Source organism: Apis laboriosa, unplaced genomic scaffold, assembly GCF_014066325.1.
Source record: "Apis laboriosa isolate Shangri-la unplaced genomic scaffold, ASM1406632v1 scaffold40_cov151, whole genome shotgun sequence".
In the NCBI taxonomy this organism is placed as follows: domain Eukaryota; kingdom Metazoa; phylum Arthropoda; class Insecta; order Hymenoptera; family Apidae; genus Apis; species Apis laboriosa.
This window is the reverse complement of record NW_025223180.1, coordinates 3564909-3585439: the sequence shown is the minus strand read 5'-3', so window position 1 is coordinate 3585439 and position 20531 is coordinate 3564909. Positions and strand designations below refer to the sequence as shown.

General features: G+C 37.1%; 2 protein-coding genes and 1 non-coding gene across 4 annotated transcripts; 2 read left to right on the top strand and 1 right to left on the bottom strand.

The window, feature by feature from the left end:
- Positions 1 to 449: 449 nt before the first annotated feature.
- Positions 450 to 15627, top strand: LOC122715729 (mucin-12-like). The gene is made up of 7 exons (XM_043938145.1): positions 450 to 460; positions 9206 to 9261; positions 9432 to 9472; positions 9725 to 9878; positions 9975 to 10022; positions 10616 to 10731; positions 11082 to 15627. The coding sequence occupies exons 1-7, from the start codon at positions 450 to 452 to the stop codon at positions 15603 to 15605; spliced, it is 4950 nt and encodes a 1649-aa protein (XP_043794080.1). The 3' UTR covers positions 15606 to 15627.
- Positions 8900 to 8972, top strand: Trnaf-gaa. Its single transcript has one exon. It is a non-coding gene; the product is annotated as a tRNA-Phe (tRNA).
- A 1260-nt stretch (positions 15628 to 16887) lies between the features above and the next one.
- LOC122715956 (serine protease snake-like) lies at positions 16888 to 20183 on the bottom strand. 2 transcript variants are annotated; one of them, XM_043938567.1, is made up of 6 exons: positions 20052 to 20183; positions 19153 to 19356; positions 17886 to 18124; positions 17517 to 17812; positions 17180 to 17343; positions 16888 to 17092 (listed from the first exon to the last, which is right to left on the bottom strand). In XM_043938567.1, the coding sequence occupies exons 1-6, from the start codon at positions 20131 to 20133 to the stop codon at positions 17004 to 17006; spliced, it is 1074 nt and encodes a 357-aa protein (XP_043794502.1). In that variant the 5' UTR covers positions 20134 to 20183; the 3' UTR covers positions 16888 to 17003. The 2 variants fall into 2 exon arrangements, with proteins under 2 accessions (XP_043794502.1, XP_043794501.1); XM_043938566.1 differs by having other exon boundaries at positions 16888 to 17343.
- Positions 20184 to 20531: the final 348 nt, after the last annotated feature.

The window sequence follows — 20531 nt, the reverse complement described above, 5'->3', positions numbered from 1 at the left end:
ATAGAGACAGCGAGCTGCGACAGTCGATGGACAAAGAAGCGAGGATTCGCGAGGATCCTTGCGCGGTATGAGGTTTGCATGCCTAGCAGACGGCTCCTCAGTATCGTCCTACGTTCCGCTCGCGACGTGACCCTTCAACTTGCTGTCCCGATCCGCGCGCCATCCAAACTTGTCCGATGCGCATCCGTTTATCTCGTTTATATACCGGTGTTACCATTGTTGCACGCGCGACTGTTGCTCGTTTCTTTTTTTTTTTTTTTTTCTCTCCTTCCCTCTCGTTTTCACGCACCGTTCAGTGATACGATTCCAAGGAGGGCGAAAGTATTACGTTCGTTTCGTCCCGTCACGGGTGATGAGTGCCGTTTGTCGTATCCTTGAACCGTTTCCATTGGTAGGAATACTAACAAAGTGATCGAAGGAGAGTGACACGGAAGAGGGAAATATATTGGATGTTACGCACGTACGTACTTATGTATAATCTTGATTGATGATAAATCCATTCGGCGTTGATTCCGTTTGTTGTCATATTACGTCGCGTGTAATGATAAAGCGTGGAAGATTGTGCTTTCACAATTTTCGAATAAATAATAAGAAACGTGCGATGTTGATGAATGAAATTGTACGATACTTTTTCCTGTTTTATCATCCCCTTTCTTTTTTTCTTTTTTTTATGTTTTTTTTTTTTTTTTTCTTAAGTATATATTATAGTATAGGATAAGATAGCTCGTTAATGTTTTACGGTGTTGTTTACGTTTTTACGCTTCTGAATTTAGAAAGTACGAAGTGATATATAATTTAGACGGTGATAACAAGTGATAAGTACAATCGTAGCAAACTATTACCATACTGTGACCATACCTGATATATGAATAGATTGTTCTATAATTTATGTATGTACAGCAGATGTATTTGTATAGACGATATCAAGATCGTTTTATTGAATTTTAGCGTTTATCTATTATCAATTTCATTTTTATTCTTATTCGTCGTATTTGTGACCGATTTTATCGTCTCGTAGAACGTTTTACATCTACAATCGTTTCTACATACTTTCTTCGATCGTATCCTTTAATCGAGCCATTCGTAGATCCAAACTCGGTCCAACCTTAGTTTCGCGAGAGCAATAACGAATATTATATGTATACAATACAATGTATATATATCATTGCAGATGTTATGTATATTGTAAGGAAGGTAAAATTTGAAAAAAAAAAAAAAGAAAATACATAGCGGTAAAAAAAAAAAAAATAGTGCGGTATGTTCCTCGATTGTGAAACGCACAAAAACTCTTATTTTTTGGAATTCGAACGAAATTCATTGATATTGAAGAACGTTGAATGCGTAATTAAAAAAAAAAAATGTACCGCTAAATTATAAAAAAAAAAAAAAATATACGATATTGATAGTATAAAAAAAAGATTAACGGATTAAAAAAAGTTTTAAATCATCCCCCTCGCCTGTCCTCTATTCCTCTATTGTCGTTAATCCGATTCGCCGAGACTTCCCCTTTGTTTCCCGCTTTCATTGATATTCTCCTACGGTAGAGCGTAGGAATGAAAACTTTGTTGTTCTGTGAAGAAAGACCGATAGGAAGTTTATCAGTACCTGGCGAAAAATGAGGAAGGTATGCTTTCGATCCATAATTAGGGCAATATCGATACGCGTCTGTTACAGTCTTAATTAATTATAACAAAATTATTTGCACGAAAATTTCCAAAGTTCAGAGTTAGTTTATTAAATTGGGCACAATTTGTCAGAGTTGTGCAGTATATTAAAATAATCCGTCCGAATATTTTTTCTTATTTTTACAATGATTTCAATTATTTTGATCCTTATTTTTTTTCTTTTTTGCGACAGGTAAGTTTATATTTTTCCCAAGTAAAAATGAATGACGCGACAATATTTGATAAATATTTATTCCATCGATATGAAATTTAAAAATTTAACGTTTCTTTTTTTCAGTACTGACCCATTTTTCGTGACACTACTAGCATGACGTAAACATCGGCTTATAAATACTAAAACAATATGACTCCGTCGAACAATATAATTATGACTGTGATTAATTAAACATAAAGAAAAAAGATTCCCATGGTCGACATTGCGTTGTATCTCACGATGGAGCACACTTGCACAGACTCTATCTCTCTAACGTCACGCACGTCACAACCTATAAATTCACGAAATACACGCTTCCGAGTTCCGGTTTCCACGCGTAAAATTAAATCTATCTCTTTTTTCTTTTTCTCTTCCCTTGTTATATTATATATTAGCCGCTTCGCGGAGAAAGCCGTGATTACAGATTAATAACGTAAGATGCATTACTATGCTCAACGTAGATAGAGATGAATTAGCATTCGAAGACGTAACGTTTTACGTTCCTGAGAAATTAATTGAATTGTTACGTGTATTACGTAGAAAGTAGCAGGTTCGTTGGGAAAACAATGTATCTTGTTATGTGAAATAAATTTCATGCATAAAATAAAAATTTTTAATCGATACGGAAACTTGTTTTCATCTTGTTTATCCATATTTCATCTTAAACATGTGATAAATTACATTTCTTAGGATATAACGAATAATTCTATCTCTTTAGGATAGAGCAATCGAAAAAAGTCGTCTGATAATTAATTAAGATCGAAAAGAAGGAAGGAATCGACGTAAATAGCGAAGAATGAGAATCTCTTTCGTTTCCTCTCCAATCTCCCGCCCGAACGACAACAGTTTCTTTTTTTTTTTCACTGGATATAATATTTCATAAGTATCCTAGAAAATCATCCTCATTATTTTATGATTACGTCCGTTAATGGATAATCGCGCGAAGCAAAAGCGCGATAGAATCAACAGAAAGTGTCTGCTGGCCGTGTACTATATATCAGGTGTGTATAGCACGTGTGCTCGTAATTTCACTTATGCCATAGTTCCTCTACAACCCTTCCTCCACCAGAGGAGGGCTGTTCGTACGTCACGCGAGAGAACAATTCGCTGTTTCTTCTCTGTGTCTTCCGAAAGAAGAGAAGTCGTGAAAAGAGTCGCAATCGCATGTGTGAAGCGGAGTTGGTTATCCTGCGAGGTCGTAGATAGACTAACACACTACTGTTCTACTGGCGAAAGTGGGCTCGTCTTCCGGATCAACGTCTCCTCGATAAATCGTATAAGTCACTCGTTCGTTGCGCTTCCGTCTTTGCTGGTGATGCGCAACGCACTCGAGTAATCAAGTGCATTAACACTACCTTGTCTTTGATGTTAAATTATCATATTATATTTCGAAATTAGATATATATATGTATATATATATATATATATATATACTACTATTATTCGCGCAGCAATTATTCAAACTTGATTGATTAACCTCTTCTCTCAGAATGAATTTATTAAGGCCAGAAAAGGATAATAATAATATATCTATAAATATTAAACAGAGGAAAATTATATATGGCCATTGTATTTCCGTATCTTTTCGAATCACGGTTGAGAGATTAAAGCGATATGTCTCCATTTCCAATAAGAATCACCATTACTTTTCCTGTGCATAAAATTGCATAAAATTTAAGACCATATCATTATAACTATCTGAATCTTAATTTTAAATCTATTTGAAGACTCGATTTGTTTGTATCAAAATTTCTATTACTAAACTCAATATTATTTCTTTTCATCTAGTAGACGTATCATTAACTTACGAAAATATAAATCTACGAAATCTGCGACGATTGCAACGATAAACGATCCATCCGAAGGAGCAATCTCTAAAACCATGGAGACCTGGAGATATCTCTTCCAAAGCTATTTCTCTCTCTCTCTCTCTCTCCTTCTCCCTCTCTCCCTCTCAACTATTTATTATTATCGACGAAATAAGAAACGTTTCCCCGGCTATAGATAATCATGGCGCATTTATTATTTCGACATTCTCTCTTCGTGCGACAATCTCGTGGAAAATTACACGGCAAGCACGAATAAAATTCCGGGTTGATAGTTGCCCGACCGATGGTTGCAACGACACGATTCTTGCTTAAATCGTGGTCGTATTGGATTGCGACGAAAACGCACTGTTCCGAGGGGAGATCGTGTCGATCCGCCACGGAAGATTCGCAGCTCGTTCCTCGACGTGGCTCAATATCGTTTGCCGTGGTCGCCGCTCGCCGCTTTCTAACATCTCTTGGGGGGACCCGGCTAATCAGATTCGTTCTTAAGATATCTCGCCGATCTTCCTCGCCGGCAAAGGCGTCGGTGACTGGCCCGAAATGACCTTTCCTCCTCGGTTCGGATCTTAAACGCGGGCGGTGGATTCAAGCGTGTGGCTCGAGGGTCAACACCGACAACCGATAAACCGGTGTTGCTGCGACGGTAAGAGATGTACCGCTTCCGCTTCTCTCCGCTTCTCTTGAAAAGTACGACCGAAAGTCTCCTCGTACGTGTCGGATATGCGTATATTCGTGAACAGGATGTTTCATAAGATGCCGCTCTATAACGATCTCGAGCGTTCAGGCATTTCCTGAACCGAAAACACGCTGCGCGTCCCCCGCGCTCTCATAACGCACGTAAACGTACGAGGATGACTCGAGGAAACGAGATTTTTCATTTTTTTCTTTTCTTCCCCCCTTCCTTTTCGCAAAGCGTAATCAATAATCAACGTTGATTTATTATATACAAACGTTTCGCAAATATTTTCCAAGATCTTCGAAGATTATTTTTTAACGAAATAATGGATTCGAATAAAAGTTAATTAACGAAAGGGGGATTATGGATTGGATATTTTTGAGAATCTTGTTCGATTCGTATATATATATATGTATGTAAGATAGACAAGTCAATGAACTATAATTGGTGGGAAATTTGTCACAGAATTAGATGAGGATTGACGTAGTGTGAAACATTAATTTCGTGAAAGTGGAGCGAAGACAAAAGGTGGATAATTTCGGTCGATTACTTCATCTCTGTTTCCTCTACGTTTACATCTTCTGCAAATATTTTTTTATTTACATTCGCAAAATCTCGAGTGATGGTCGAAATATCTTCTCGTATTATCGGGATGAAAGAGGAGGATGAGAGAAGGCACGAAAACAAATAGCTTGGTATGAAAGGATTATAACACCAAAACTCAGTCACGAAAGAAACAACCGGTTACAAGAACTCTCCCATAATGAATACAATGCTTTACGTAAGGTGGTACGCACACATGGGAAAGAAACTTCAAAAAAACACGACGTTTTCCTTGATAAGGTCGGTAAGAGAAAGATATCAAATTCTTTTAATAATAAATAGAAGACAAAGAGATGTAATCGCTTCATCTTTGAAAAAAATTCCAATTTGTTTCATAAGAAATGCAGATTTTCTTTTTTTAAATTTTAACGACTGTATCGGCACAAAGAAGAAATAAAGAAAGAAACGAAGTTAATGGTTACTTTTATCTTCCGGAATCCTAAATGGAAGGGAAAATTTCTTCTTTTACACTATAACAAAATGCTTCGAAAAATGTTACGGCTGATTCATGTAATTATCTTCGCCATTATTCGCCTCAACGAAGCTGAACGAATGACAGAGAGGAGAAAGATCTCATTGCCTGTTTCAATTTTACAAATAGTCTAAACAATGAACGCAAAAGACATTTTCTATCGCGATAAAATACTCGATAAAAATCTATTTTTTCTTGACATTACTAACAGAAGAAAATATTCTTCTCCAAAATTCTTCCAATTTTAATAACAAATTTGAAATTTGAAAAAATCATTTTAACTCGATCGTTAAGCAAAACGATCTATAATTAACGATTTATATCGGTTTCTTGCAAGTTTCTTTGAATAATTTCCTCTACGAGATGATCGTATATAATCAGTTAATCAAGATAATTACTCGTGCAACATTTTTTATAAAATTAATAAAATTAGATACAGAGTAAAAACTTTATGAAACGAGTATAATATTTAATACGAATAAGGAATATAAGGTGAAAATAAAAAGATGATACATTGATATTTTCATTCAACTTTTTACAACTTTTTACTTTTTCGCATAATTTTCTACTTGTATTGACTTTGTATAATTGTTTCACGAAATTTATTCGTTCAATCGAATCGTTTCTCGTTTCTTTGACCAGCTTACCATCTATCTCTCGACTTTCTCGATTCAACTTCGTTAAGAAAAGTAATCTGTTTCACGCAACACGCAGCCTGTGTTTGCGATAATATCTGGCGACTCGATTCGTTCATTCGATTGTTACCTTAACACGATGCTCTCCCGTATCGCCTCGTTAGATTTCGAGCGTGCAAAGGTGAACAAAATAACCGGAAAGGAACGTGTGACTCAATGAAAGGAACCGTTGCTCCCCATTGTTTAATCACCATTACAAATCCGATAATAATAATACTAATATTATCGATATGCTATCTATATTTAACCCGCCTTCCTTTTAATTAATCGAAAAGTGGAGAAAGAGTTTTTTCTCTTTCTAAAATATCCATTCAAATTTACAATATAAATATAAATCCAAAACATATCGATGCATAATTGTCGAAGAAGAAACGCGATTTACGCGAATGTGAAAAAAATAAATATGTGAAAGGATGTGTTAAGATACGTAGTAATAAAAATGAACGAGTCGAAACGAGGATTTCCATTGATTCTTCGTGATAATTTTGTTCGTGGAATCTGGGTGACTTTCGCGCGTATCCTCTCCTCGGTTACTAAGGACGATACCACCGAACGGTCGGTGTCGTTCGAGAAACTAGAAGGTTACCGGTTACTCCTGAAATAATTGCCTCCTTTGAATTAGCATTACAAAAGAGGAAGGCGGTACGTATGCGAGTACGCGCTCGTTAAGACGCCAAGTTTTATTTCGCTATCTGCCGGCTATTGTTTCAACATCGCGCTATCCGCCCGGGCCCTCCGGTGTCCGTAAGCTTCCCTTCTCCAGCCAGCGATGCCTTTGGGACCGATTGCTGGAAACTCGAAATAGTATCGACTTATTACGCGAGCCCGAGAAATCAAATTTATATCCATCAAATTTTTCAAGATTATGCGAGAAATTATCACGCGAGGGATACATCTTTATCGAAATAAAGATTTATGCTTCGAGTCCTTTCATTAAATACAATCTCGCGAAACATGTGCAAATTTTATTTTGTAAATCCTTTTACGTGTTAGGCGACGAAAAAAGAAAGGAAAAATTTCGTTAACACGACTCCCAGGTATCGAGAAAAGAATGGCACTAATTGAAATCGAAACTGCAACCCTTGTAAGCTTGTTATACGCATACATATGTATACGTCGTGCGAATGGATCGAAAAAAAAAAAAAAAAGAAAAAAATCTCTCCGGTTCTCGCGCAGGTATTGTGTAGCTGATATCGTCGGGAAGAAACCAAGTTCCATTAAAAAAATCGTGATCGTTGCTCGACAACGTAGTCGTGTACCCCTTGCTGATCGTCGAACGATCGATATCAATCAACGGAAATAAGACAATAATCCAGGAGGATCGAGTATAGACGAGTAAAATGACAACGAGAGGTTCGTATCGGTCGCAGACTCCTGAGAGAGAGAGAGAGTGAAAGTACGTCATTATAATACTCATCGCGGTTTGCCCAAAGGATTAGCCATAAATTGCGCGTCGCATCAAATGCCAACAGGCAACTTAATGACTACCGTAATCATTTTGAAAGTCCGGTGAATCGGTGAACCGTGAGAATGAACAAGATATTCTCTACTCGTCTTCAGGGTTGCGTCACACGTCACGACGACAAAGAAAAAGAAGAAGGAAAAGAAGAAAGGGAGAAAGAAAAGGAAGGTAGGAACGAAGACGATACGGCTATTTGTTTCTTCCGACAACGAGGTTGACTCGCTTTCATGTTGTCGATTGTTGAATGTCACTGAGCCACGGACATCGGGCCGATCGTTTATACTCATCGCGGATCATTGTAATATAATGGAAACCCCATTACCACGGCCAGGGATTTGATTAGGATAATCGATTTCACGGGTAATCATGGGGCAACGTTCTCAAGCGAGTCCTTTGCCGGTTTTATTATCGCGATCGAATCCGAACGTCTTTTCTCGGTAAACTCGAGTCGGCCGTTTATCACTGATTGACGTGTATGCACGATCAACGTGGGTGATTGTGAATCACGAAGGAGGAATCGTGATGAATTTTATTTCCTTTTCTTTTTTTTTTATTCGTTATTTCTCTCTTTTTATTTTTCACGCGAACGTGAACGGCCGATTAATTTTTCCCAAATTATTCATTGAGAAGGAGATAATTTAAAAAATGATGAATATATAGTATGCGATTATTGATCGCAAGTTCAAGCAGCAATCGATATTTTGTTTCGAGTGATTCGTGTTCGATAAACTATTTACATATGATTATAGATTCAATGCGATTAATACAAATATGAATTATTAATACGTTACAATATATTATGTAGTTATGTAAATATATAATTATTGTTATAATTTGAATACATTTTTAATCAAGTATCTACTTTATTCGTATATTTTGTAATGAATTTCATTATCACTATGTTGAAGATTTAACAAAGCTATTATAAATTTTTTATTATCAGGAGGATGAATAGTTATAAAATATGTTACCGCATAAATCTTAAGAGATTATTATCGTGATTGAGCAAAGTTCTTGGTATTTTATTTATTAATAGTTCATGGGATGCTTACGTTACGAGGTATAAACGATTAAATGTCATCTCTTCGTTGAAGTTTTGTTTTATGTGAATGTTTCTTATTAAAATTATTTTTTAATTGGATATAAAAGATTCAATTTATAATATTTATTCAATTTAAATGATCAATTTAAATTTAAGAATAACTTTTAAAAATACTTTAGTTTATTGATCGAAATAAACGAACGAATGCTTGTTATTTAATATAGAGAAGCGTTCCTTCACAAGCCGAAATAGCTCAGTTGGGAGAGCGTTAGACTGAAGATCTAAATGTCCCTGGTTCGATCCCGGGTTTCGGCAGATGACTTTTTTTTCATTGAAAAATTTATGTTTTACATTTTCATTCCTTTGTACATTATTGTTTAATATTTTAATGCGTATTAATTAATATTTTTCGTGTAACTTTTATCTATATTACGTATAAAATGATAATAATTATTCGAACATTATAAGATTTGTATTATGAAAATATATTAATAAAAGAAATGTAATAATATAAAAATATCAAGTTTTTTTTTCGTATTTTGTTTCAGAATCGTGCACAAAAATTTATCCAGAATGGCATGCCTTGAAATAATCATATTTTTATGTAAGTATGAGTAGAGTCTTTTTTTCTTTTTACATTATATTTGATCTATAGAATAAATATTACGTTAGCGTTGTTTGAATATTAAACAATGAAATGAAATATCATTTTCAATGAAATATAAATTTCATCGATTTTTAAAACGATGATGCTTACGTTACTCGGTTTTACAGGTTCAATGATCACTTTTATGGTCAGCAATTGCGAAACAGAGGTGATTATGATTTTTCATTAACGCATTTATCCTGTTTTATAACATTTATAATTAAACATGTATATTTAATTATAAAATTACTATATTCAACTATTTATTTACCTCTCTTTTTTTTATGTTATCACGATTATATAATAGGACAAAATTGCAATTCTTCATTTCTTCTTTGAAAACTATTACTATTAAAAAAAAAAAATCACCATTTCAACTACTATATTATCTATTTTTACTACGAATTGAATTCATTTCTAGTCAGAAAATAGTAACAAGAAGATAAATTTGTCCAAGTTCCCGTCAGAGTTGGATTTATCAAGCCTAGAAGCATCGTTGGAAAACGAAGAATCGTTGAGAAAAATAGTGAAAAGACTGGCACCGGAGAAGAATGGCGAGTACCAAATTTATCAAGGTTCCTAACCAATACTCTTACTAACGCCTAAATGTACGCAATTTACACTCTCTTCCGTTCCATCTCTAAAGTACTTTCTTCGCCTTTCTTTCCCAGTCTTCTTCGGAAATGTGGATCTTCTCAAGGAATGGCTCAAAGGAGCGGGTATTATTAATAATACTGCATAAGTACACAACAGCCGCTTTCTCTTCCAGCTTCCTCTATCCAACTAGAATAAAGCGCATGTATTCAGTTAGCTATTACTTTTTATTTTAAACCTATCAACGTGACAACTAATAACATGGATCAGGAAATTAATATCGTTCGATAGAAAATGAAACGAGATCGCGAATTGTTGAATATTGATATCGATTTAAACTTAAACTCGATGTATTATTATCGTTTTCTGATATATCTGCATAACAATAATTTTAATTTTAACGATAATTCGAACGAGAATATATTTCAAATCGATCATTTTCTATGTATCTTTTTCGAATTTAAACCGAATAATAATAATAATAATAATTTTTCTTTGAAATGAACGAAATGAATATTATTCTTACAATTCGTAGAGAATGCCTCGGTTGCATGAAAATATATATTTAGCTTTGCACAGAGAGCCAACAAATGAATGAATGAAAAAAAATGTTCCTATATTTCCTGCTGAGAGATTAAACGTCAGTGAATTCTTTTTTTTTCAAAAAAAAAAAAAAAAATCAAGCTGTGTACAATGAGATCTTGCTCTTTTAATTTAGGCGTGACAGGACAGCCCGGAGTAGACTTTCCAGCACTCACGACAATTCCAACCACTTCGTTCAGCTGTCGCGGCCTGAAAGGTGGTTACTACGCGGACTTGGAGACAAATTGTCAAGTGAGTAACGAATAGCTTAATATGTATCTTGCCGCAACGTAATTATTTTAATCAAACGCGGGATTCCACGTTACGAAATCGCGATGCGTTTGTTCTGTATAATATCGTAATCGAGCAAACGATGAATAGAGCGTTTAAAACTTCTTAGAGTATATCAAACTTTCACCTAGAAAAAAAAAAAAAAAAAAAAAAAAAGAAAAGAAAAAAATATCTTCCTATATAAAAAGTGTCAAATCATTCGAAGCGTAGATTTTCGAATGAGAAATCAAATTTACTTTGAAAATAATGAAAAAAAAAGAAAAAAAAAGAATAACTTCGATGAATCGTGAATGAAGCTCTTTCTTGTTCAGGTATTCCACATCTGCGACAATGGCCGGAAGATATCGTTCCTCTGTCCCAACGGTACCATCTTTCAGCAATCGCAGTTGATTTGCGATTGGTGGTTCAAGGTGGACTGTAGCAAATCCACCGAGCTGTACGAGCAAAGCAGCGAGCAGCTATTCGAGGAGGAAAGAAGACGAGCCGAGACGAGCCGAAAAAAATCGAAATTCGACTACCAACAATCGATCGAGCAGCAAGATCGCGGCCAACAAGACGATTACTACGACGTGCAAAATCTCAGCTACGACGGTAAACAGAACGGAAGGATCAAACCTTACGAGGAGCCTCCCCAAGAGAACCAGCTTCAATCGAACAGAGAAAGGGTCAAATCCTCCCGTCACTTTGACTCCGCCAATAATTTCAACCGGGAATCGAACGCGCAAAGAGACAACGATCAATTGTTCGGTGTTAATGGGTTTCAATCGTCGAATCAACCGTCCAATTTGAAGCAACAATTCGATCAATTTACAAGGAATACCGAGGAAGGGAACGTGAATAGGTATTCGACCACGAATCAAGATTATTACACAGCCTCGAAAAAGACACAAAATTACTACGTGACCAATAGAAACTCGAATGCCCAACGGGACGATAAAGGAACTCTGAAGAGATCGAAGTTGAAAGGTTTGAGAGGTAATTCAACCTCTACCGTTTCCCAAAGGGTGACTCCGGCTTATACCGAGTCGACCACGTTCAGAGGAAGCAATACCAGCCCTGTGAAAGAATCCCAGCAATTTGCTGAAAGCGCGGCTTTCGTTGGAAATCGTGGGAATCGATTCAACGAGAACACTGGAAACACGCATCACTATTACTATCAATTGTATATCAATCGGGGGGATTCTACCACGAGAAATCCTAATTACGATCCGACCACTTCGAGACAGGACAAGGAAAACGACGTGTCCACGAGGAGGAACGATCACTCGTTCCCAGGAACTTCCACGCGTGACTCCTATTACGAGACCACCACGCAATACCCGACACCCACAGCGACCACTACTCCCTACAACGACGAGATCGCCACCGAGAGTAGCTTCTCGACAAACTCGTTTGCCAATTTCGACACTCGACCAACCGAATCCCTTCGATTTGCCAATACCAACTACGAGTATCGTGGAAGCCAGAGGATTATAGGAACTAACGTTCGAAGCAGCTTCGTCGATAAAAATTACTACAATATTAACAATAACAGGGAATCTAACAGAGCGGCTAACATAGGAACGATTCCTTCAACCGCTCGTTCCTACCCGACCACGGATACGTATCGCGAAACCACCGTGACACCGACGAGCTCTCCTCAACAGAGGTATACGACTACCGGTTATTACCAGTCGCCTACATCGACCGCGTCTTTTCGCGGCAATAATTTTGCACGTGGCACGGAGAGGCCGGTGGACACGATCGATAATCGGTCCAATGGATTAAACAGCGATACGAAACCGAGCGGGAAGAACCCTTCCACGATTTCGCCAGGTTATCGGCAAAACTTGATCAGCACCACTAGCACTGAGAAACCGTTCAAGACCACGTCGATTTATCAAGAAAATACGGGGAAAGATCTGAGTCCTTACGATAGAAGTTTCACGTACAAACAGGGCAAAGTGATGTCCACTCTGGGTCCTTACGTTCCGTTCACCAGGAATTACGCGTACACGTCGGCAACCAGCGCCACCTCGAGACCCACCCTCTACACTCCCACGGTGCCTACCTACACCACGGCTTACGCGAGAACTTCCACGCCGAAATCGAAATATCCTACACCGACGTCGTCGAGTAAAAGCAAGACGAACGGATCGCGGTCCACCGAGAGGGAGCACGTGTTAAGCATGCTCCATTCCCTGAAGAATCTGGAGCACAGCGTGCCCGGTCTGTCCGACGCGTTCAAAGGAGGCGAGAGGGCGACCAATGTTTCCGTTCCCCCCGACCCGTCCACCTTACACTCTCTGGCGCTCTACTTTTCCACGGCTACCGAGAACTTCAATTCCAACGAGACTACAGACTCGTCTTTGAACATAGAATCGGTAGCCGACGATATACAGAGATCGATACTTTCGAAAAAAAGTGACGGAACGGTGCGAGTGCCGACCAGCCTTCTTACCCGACATACCATCGATTCGTACACGGAATTGTTCAAATTGAAGAACGACGGTGCGGAGATCGATAACGCGACGATCACGAGAGATAGTCCGGATAACAGTTACGCAGGAGAGGACGATGATCTGGAGCTTCAACAAAGCGGAGGATCATTGGGCGATCTTCGAAAGTCGAACGGTACCAGGCTTCGAGAATTGGCACAAGTGTTCACCCATGCTTTGTCCGCGTATCTGTTGGATCCGGACACGTTCAAAAAGGTGTTGACCGAGATCAGACCCACCGAACCGTCTCGAACTACGTTGGAAACGGATTTATGGGGTACCACCACCACCCCTTATCCCCAGGAGGAGGAGGAGGAGGAAGACGACGGTTCATTGGGCAGGGAAAAGGACGAGGTTTTAGACTTCTCCGACGACAGCAACGATATCAGGCAGAAATTGACCACCACTTATCCCACTACTTTCGAGCTGCCCAGCACCACGGTACAAGAGAATGTTTACGAGACCTTGAGCACGTTGCCAAGTACCTATTACACTACGCCCAGAACATCTGCCCAAGATTTCTTCGAATATAGTACGAACTTGATATCGTTGAGCCCCGTCTCTAGTAACTATTTCGAGAGTTCCACCACGCCACCAACAGAGAGCACAGAGTTTACAGCAGAGGCGAACAGCACACCGTACACGAGCGGATTCTACAATCGGAATAACGAGATAGACAAAGGAAGCGTCGAGGCAACGATAACGGAGGGCCATCTCTCTTCTTCCGACGAGAGTCGGAATCGAGTCGGGGGTTTCCAAAATAACAGCGCCACGACAATCGCCGAACCGTACACGGATAAAATATCGTTCGTCACCACTCCCATAAGCGATAATTACGTCGTCTCGCCCACGCCTTTATCGCCATCGATGTTCGTGCACATGGTTACCTACAATTGGAACAAGAAATCGACGAGCAAAAAGCCCGAGCAACAACTGAGTCCTCCGTTCTTCGACGCTCGTTCCCAAGCGATTCGAAAGGGAAACGATAATATTCCCGCGTCTCAGAGGCCCGAGAATTATCCCAGCACATCGACGCACAACGTACGCGCGACCACCCTCGCCTCGACCAAGAATTACGAGACGTCGACCGAGCAACCCTTCAAAATTTCTCGACAAAAATCGTTGTTGACCGAGGCGAAAGTTGGAATTTCCCTGCCAACGTCGCGGAACAGTTACGCGAAATTCAGGAATCTTTACAATCGCGTGGACGAGTATAATATCGAGACAACCGAGAGAACGACGCCTACGACAACCCTTCTAACCGAATCCCCCGTAACAACAACTGTATCCAGCGTCGAGACCACAACGTTTTACGCGAACGATTCTAACGACTCGTTCGAAGCCACGAATCGCAAGAAGGAAGAATCCAAGGTATTGGACAGCGATCATTGGACCTCGTCACCGGCTGTCACCCATCTGTGGGAGACCTCCGTGTTCGTCGATCCTCAGAGGATCAACTACGACTTGGAGTCGGATCTCGAATCGACGGTGTCAACGGGAACGCAGTTCAGCGCCACGGACAGTCGAGAGAGGATAGAATACGGGAACACGCCTTCCTTCGATGACGATACGTTGACCAGTTCGGAGGAGTCGTCGTTCACGGACGAGGATACGTCAGTGCAAAGATCGTCCAGGGACAAGGATTCGCCGACCACCTTCTCCCTGCTTCCAACTTCGTTCACGGAGAACACCGTGACGCCGAAGCCGTTGATCACCACACGATCCAGCATCACTACCACGATAACGTCCTCCATCACGTCGACGAAATCGTTGTTGGCTGGCCAACAGGGTGGGTTGGTGACTTTGCTTCCTTACACGGGCAAGTCGAACGGGACGGAGAACGAAATTGCGGAGAAATTGTTCGGCAAATTAAACGCTTCGAGCACCGATACGTTGATGAGGGTGATGAAACAGGCGGATAATAACGAGACCGTTCGACAACTTGTCCTCCTTTTGATACGGCATTGCAACGATCCGGCGAACAACACGTTGCAACGGGAGAAGGAGGAGCTGTTGAACGCGCTGCTCAGATTGCCCGTGAACGAATTCTCGTCCGAGGAGTCGAGAAACGTGGTGGCCGAGATTAATCAGCTCAATCTGCCCGCCGTTAAGCCGGTTAATTACGCGAGAAGCGGTTCGACGTTGATTACCGAGCCGCCCGTGACCACGTTCAGGAGCAGGAAGAGCCGCAGATTTCGCTCGACCACGGAAAATTCGGCGAATGTAGCGAGACGATCGGAGAAGGGGACGGTATCGGACGAGAATAATTCCCTCCAGGAGGACGAGAGCTTCGCGTCTGACAATAGGGCGCTTGAACTTCTTAGATCGTTGTACACTATAGCCACTAAATGGGGGTGAAATTGTAAGATACAATTGTGGCGAGGGTCGTTTTAGCGTGGACAGGTTTCGAAGAAGATAAATTTATTCGTGTCTTTTTTTTTTTTTTTTTTTTTTTTTTAAATTATTCTTGTTGCTATATCGTATTGGTTCGTTTGAAATCGATCGATCGTTCAAAAATATATTTGTCCTGATGAGTAATTTTGAACGGTTGATTGATTTTGAACGGACTATAGATGCATTAGATAATTCTTGATCGATCTTCTTTTTCTTCTCTAATCTTGTATTTTGGATTATTTTTGCTCCATCAATTTTTTCGGTTCGACGAAAGAAAGTTAAATTTCAATTACGAAATTGGAAGATTTTTTTAGATGGTGATGGGAATACAATACGTTTACTATACGATGGAAATATTTCTTCTTTAACGCACGGAATCTTTTCAAAGAATAAAAGATAAGAAGTTACGGTTAGTTGATGAACGACGAAACGACTCCCGATTAATTTCGCTTGAATCGTGCGTCACGGACAGACCGTGGGAATAATGAAATTCTTTGGAACTCGTTCGTTAGACTGTAAATTAATTATATATCTACTAATTGCACCTGATCGTTAACAGTATTACATCGCATATCGCGTACACTTGTATCATAATCGTTGTACACCCTTTGTTGAATAAATAAGGATTTCGATGTTCTATGATAAATCCGACAACTTACCCTCCACGCGAGACATGGATATATCCACTTATATTTATATGCGTTGATATGGTTTTTGTGGTTTACAAAATTTTAATTATTATGAGGAAAATGTGGAAACTTATATCGTAGATTACTTGGAATCGCTTTAAATCTTGGTGCTGGTATGTTTTTTTGCATCTTATCTTAAAAAGTAATAACTTCGAAGATACGAGGCCCTTGTTAAACGTAAATGAATCGTTTGTAAAATCTTTTTTTTTTTTATAGTTTTATATCAGTTTAACAATTTTTTTTTTCGTTTTATCCGTTTTCTTATAAAATAAAATAATATGATCGATTCGTAATAACATTGAACAACGATGTCTATCTCTTTATTTCAATATCTATTATTTTTTAATTGAACTTCGTTTTTAATGAGTATTCAAATCGATGCTTATCACACATTACCGGTCAATACTCGAGTTGGTAAAATAGATATTATCAGACATTATGTAAAATACTATTTGTACAGAATGTGAATAAATAAAAGAGGGTTTTGTTAATGTTTATCCCCTTTTTTCGTCTTTTTTTTTTTCCTTTTATCTATGACAATTCATTAATCATCACGTATGATCATCTAACAGAACCCGCAATACAAAATAATCTCCATGATATAATCGAATTCCATTACCTGGAGATCATTACCTGAGATACGTATTGGCAAACACATGTAAAGTGTGTTTCACTAGAACGTGATCGTAATGTTGAAAAATTCTGTCTTCACGACATTTTTTTTCTCATTTTTATTCGTCCAAACATGTTCCTCGATCCAATCTAAATAGGAATAAATCGCGGTGTAAACACCCGGGGCAGGTGAACCACAAGTATTACCAAAAGCTGTGATTCCAATTACGCTATCACCTTTTTCGGTCATCATTAACAATGGACCTCCACTGTCTCCTTGACAAGCATCCGCTCTTCGACTGGCATTATTGTCTATAGCACAAATGAAATTGTCGTCGATGCCATTAGGTAATCTTGGATGCCCTACGTAATGTTTCTCGCATTCTTCTCTATTCACAATGCTGTGATATTTGAAACAAATATTATAAATAAAAAAGTTTCATTATAATTTTAATAATTTAAATTTAAATTGAATAAAGACAATATGCAAAAATGTTTAGAAGACAAGTCTATCTTAAATTTCGTAATTTAATAGAATTTCGATTAGAAATTATTAGAGATAATTTTGCTTCACCTGAGACTAGGCGTCTTTCTCAATTTGACAGAATTCTCGGCATCGAAACTCGTAGCGCCCCATCCAATCACTATTAAAGATGTTCTCGGTGTTATTTTCAATGATCTTAAGGATTTGGTTTGAAGACAAATAGGCTTAGTCGTTTTCGAAATCTGTATCTTTGTTTTCAGCCTCAAAATAGCAACGTCGTTATATTGTGTACTGCGTTTATACTTTGGATGATATATTATGTCACTTATCGGAATTCGTTGCACGTTAGATTCGATACTTTGTATATCTTCATTTCCTAATCGTACCTGGAACAACGCGTAAAAGTTTAATAAAAGATTGCTAATTTGATTTGGTTTCAAATCTTTTAATAATACTCACTTCGATTGGTATTCTCTCATTTATATTATTGACACAATGTGCCGCAGTCAATACATACTGAGAAGATATCAAACTACCTCCACAACTATATTTGATAGGTTCGGAAATGTTGTCGTTTTCATATCCTAAAGCCACTACGTATGGAAATTCACTCGACATAGCCAATTTTCCATTAAATATGTGGAGAGACAAATTTTTTTCCTCTTTTGTTGTTACATTATTGCCGTATTCTTGACAAGCTGAAAATCGTGTTATTATAATAAATGGAATAAAATGATTTAACTATAAAATTATGTGTAATAATTACTTAGACCTATAGAATAAATCATGAACTAAATATGAATTAAAATAAATCATTAAATGACGCTGGTTCTCTAAATAAGTAATCAATAAAATTCTTCAAAAAGACTGTATTCTTTTCGATAATACGTACAATTTTATTTTACGTATTATTCATAAATTTTCAACTAAAAAAAAGACCGGTTATTTAAATTTTAAATGAGACATGCAAATCACTTTATAGCAGTTGATTTATATGCATTATATGATAACGATGTTTTGTCAATGAATTTCTTTTCATCATACTTTTATACATTTTTGTATTTTATTTCAAATTCAATTAAAATACATGAAATTTGATATTAAGATAAATTCTCATTGAATTTTCTTCTCGTTTTTTTTTTAAAATAAACGTTTAAAAATTATTATTTTATAAAATAATTATAATAACAAACTATTTTGAAAATTAATAAAAGATAGAACTAATTCTAATATTTTTGTATTTCTAAACATTAATTATTATCTACAGATTTGTGTATGTGTACATACATTTTTCACATATCAAATACACGATAGGCATATGAATTTATATATCATATTATGATCAACAATTATATCATAAATTATTAAACTTTCATGTTATAAGCATTTCTAGATCTAAAAATAACGCTGAAATATAAACTTCTTCTATCGATCTTTGATAATAAAATATCGATACATCCGAAGAATAATTATAAAAAACAGATTTAATAAAAATTTATTAATGATTCGCAATATAATATTCGAATTAATATTTTACTATTAAAGTTCTAATCTAAATTATGTATTCATTCATGAAGTCATTCAGAAGTCAAACTGATTAACTTTATTTTATTTTTTGAAATTTTAATAACCTATAATGACTCAATCTGCTTTTATCTTAATGAATTGATTAGATTGCCTTCTGTGTGACTCATTCGATATTTTTTTGAATAATAAACGCTCATACCAATATCAGCCGGACGAAGCAACACTTTTCTTTCGAAATTCACTATAGGACAACAAACGATCTCAGTAAAACTAGAAAATCCGCATCTTCCCGTTGAAGTTGAATGTCTTATACCTCGTTGCACCTCTCGTATTCTCATTGGACAATCGGTTAATTTCTTGCAGATGCCTGTTTTACCATCTTCCAACGTACATTGACTCCCTTCTAATAGAAACAAAGAAAAATAAGAAATACATAATATTCGTTTTATTCCTTGTGACATTATCACGTTAATATAAAATGTGAGTACACTAAGATATAGGATTTTAAATTTATATTTGTCCTTTTTTTTAATATAACACAATATCATAACACAATATCGAACATGATTCGTGATATAATTTGTTATAATTTGTCGAAAAAAGAATTGAATTTATGATACATAGTGATGCAATTATAACGTCACAAAAAAACACATCTGAAACATCCACGAGTAAGGTATATCTAAATATTTTGTTTGCATCGTGGAATTCATGAAGACTAGTTCGTTATATTCGTTATAATGATACACGTATCGTTGTGACGAAGAACAAACAGTTCATCATAATTCTAGTCAACAAAATTCACGAGAGAGAAGAGATCCAGATTTCGTTTTTTCTTTCTTTTTTTTTAGAGATTCAGTGGATAAAACTTAAAACAAAGTCCATGAAAGAGAACAGATATTTTTTTCCAGAAAAAACTGGATAAAAACCGACTCTATCGGTATTCATGACGAAATGTCTTCTTAAACAAGATGATTACAAATTTTGATTTTTTTGATTACATATCGTTTGGCACGAAGATAATCATATAAATGATATATACACATTCACATTTATTTATACTGTCAGAAACTTATACTGTATAGAAAATTTATTTACCGTAAAGTTCGTCGTCGATCGCGTATGATAGAATGACAAGAAGTGAAACGAAAATTACATTCGATAGAATGTGGTTGCACATTTCCTTGATAATGAAAAACGACACGAATAAAAATAAAATAAAACGTTGTTGATAAAACGTTGTTGATAAACGTTGTTAATGCGCGTGGCGTGCAGTTCAAGACTAAACTGATGGTCAAGCTCGAGCCGGTGCCATGAATCAGGCAGAAAGGAAAGATTCGTAGAAATATTGAAGCATGTTTCGATCTCAAAGAAGAGAAAAAAAGGAAGAATAAAATATCAAAACGAAAAAAATAATGGATAAGTATACTACAGCGATTAATATATTACGTATTCGCCGTTGTATGTGCCGCGAACCGGATTTGAACAATACAATGAAACTACGATTCTTGAATTTTCTTTTTTTTTTTCTTTTTCAATTCAATAAATCATTAATGATGTACAAAGTTGTGTACAATT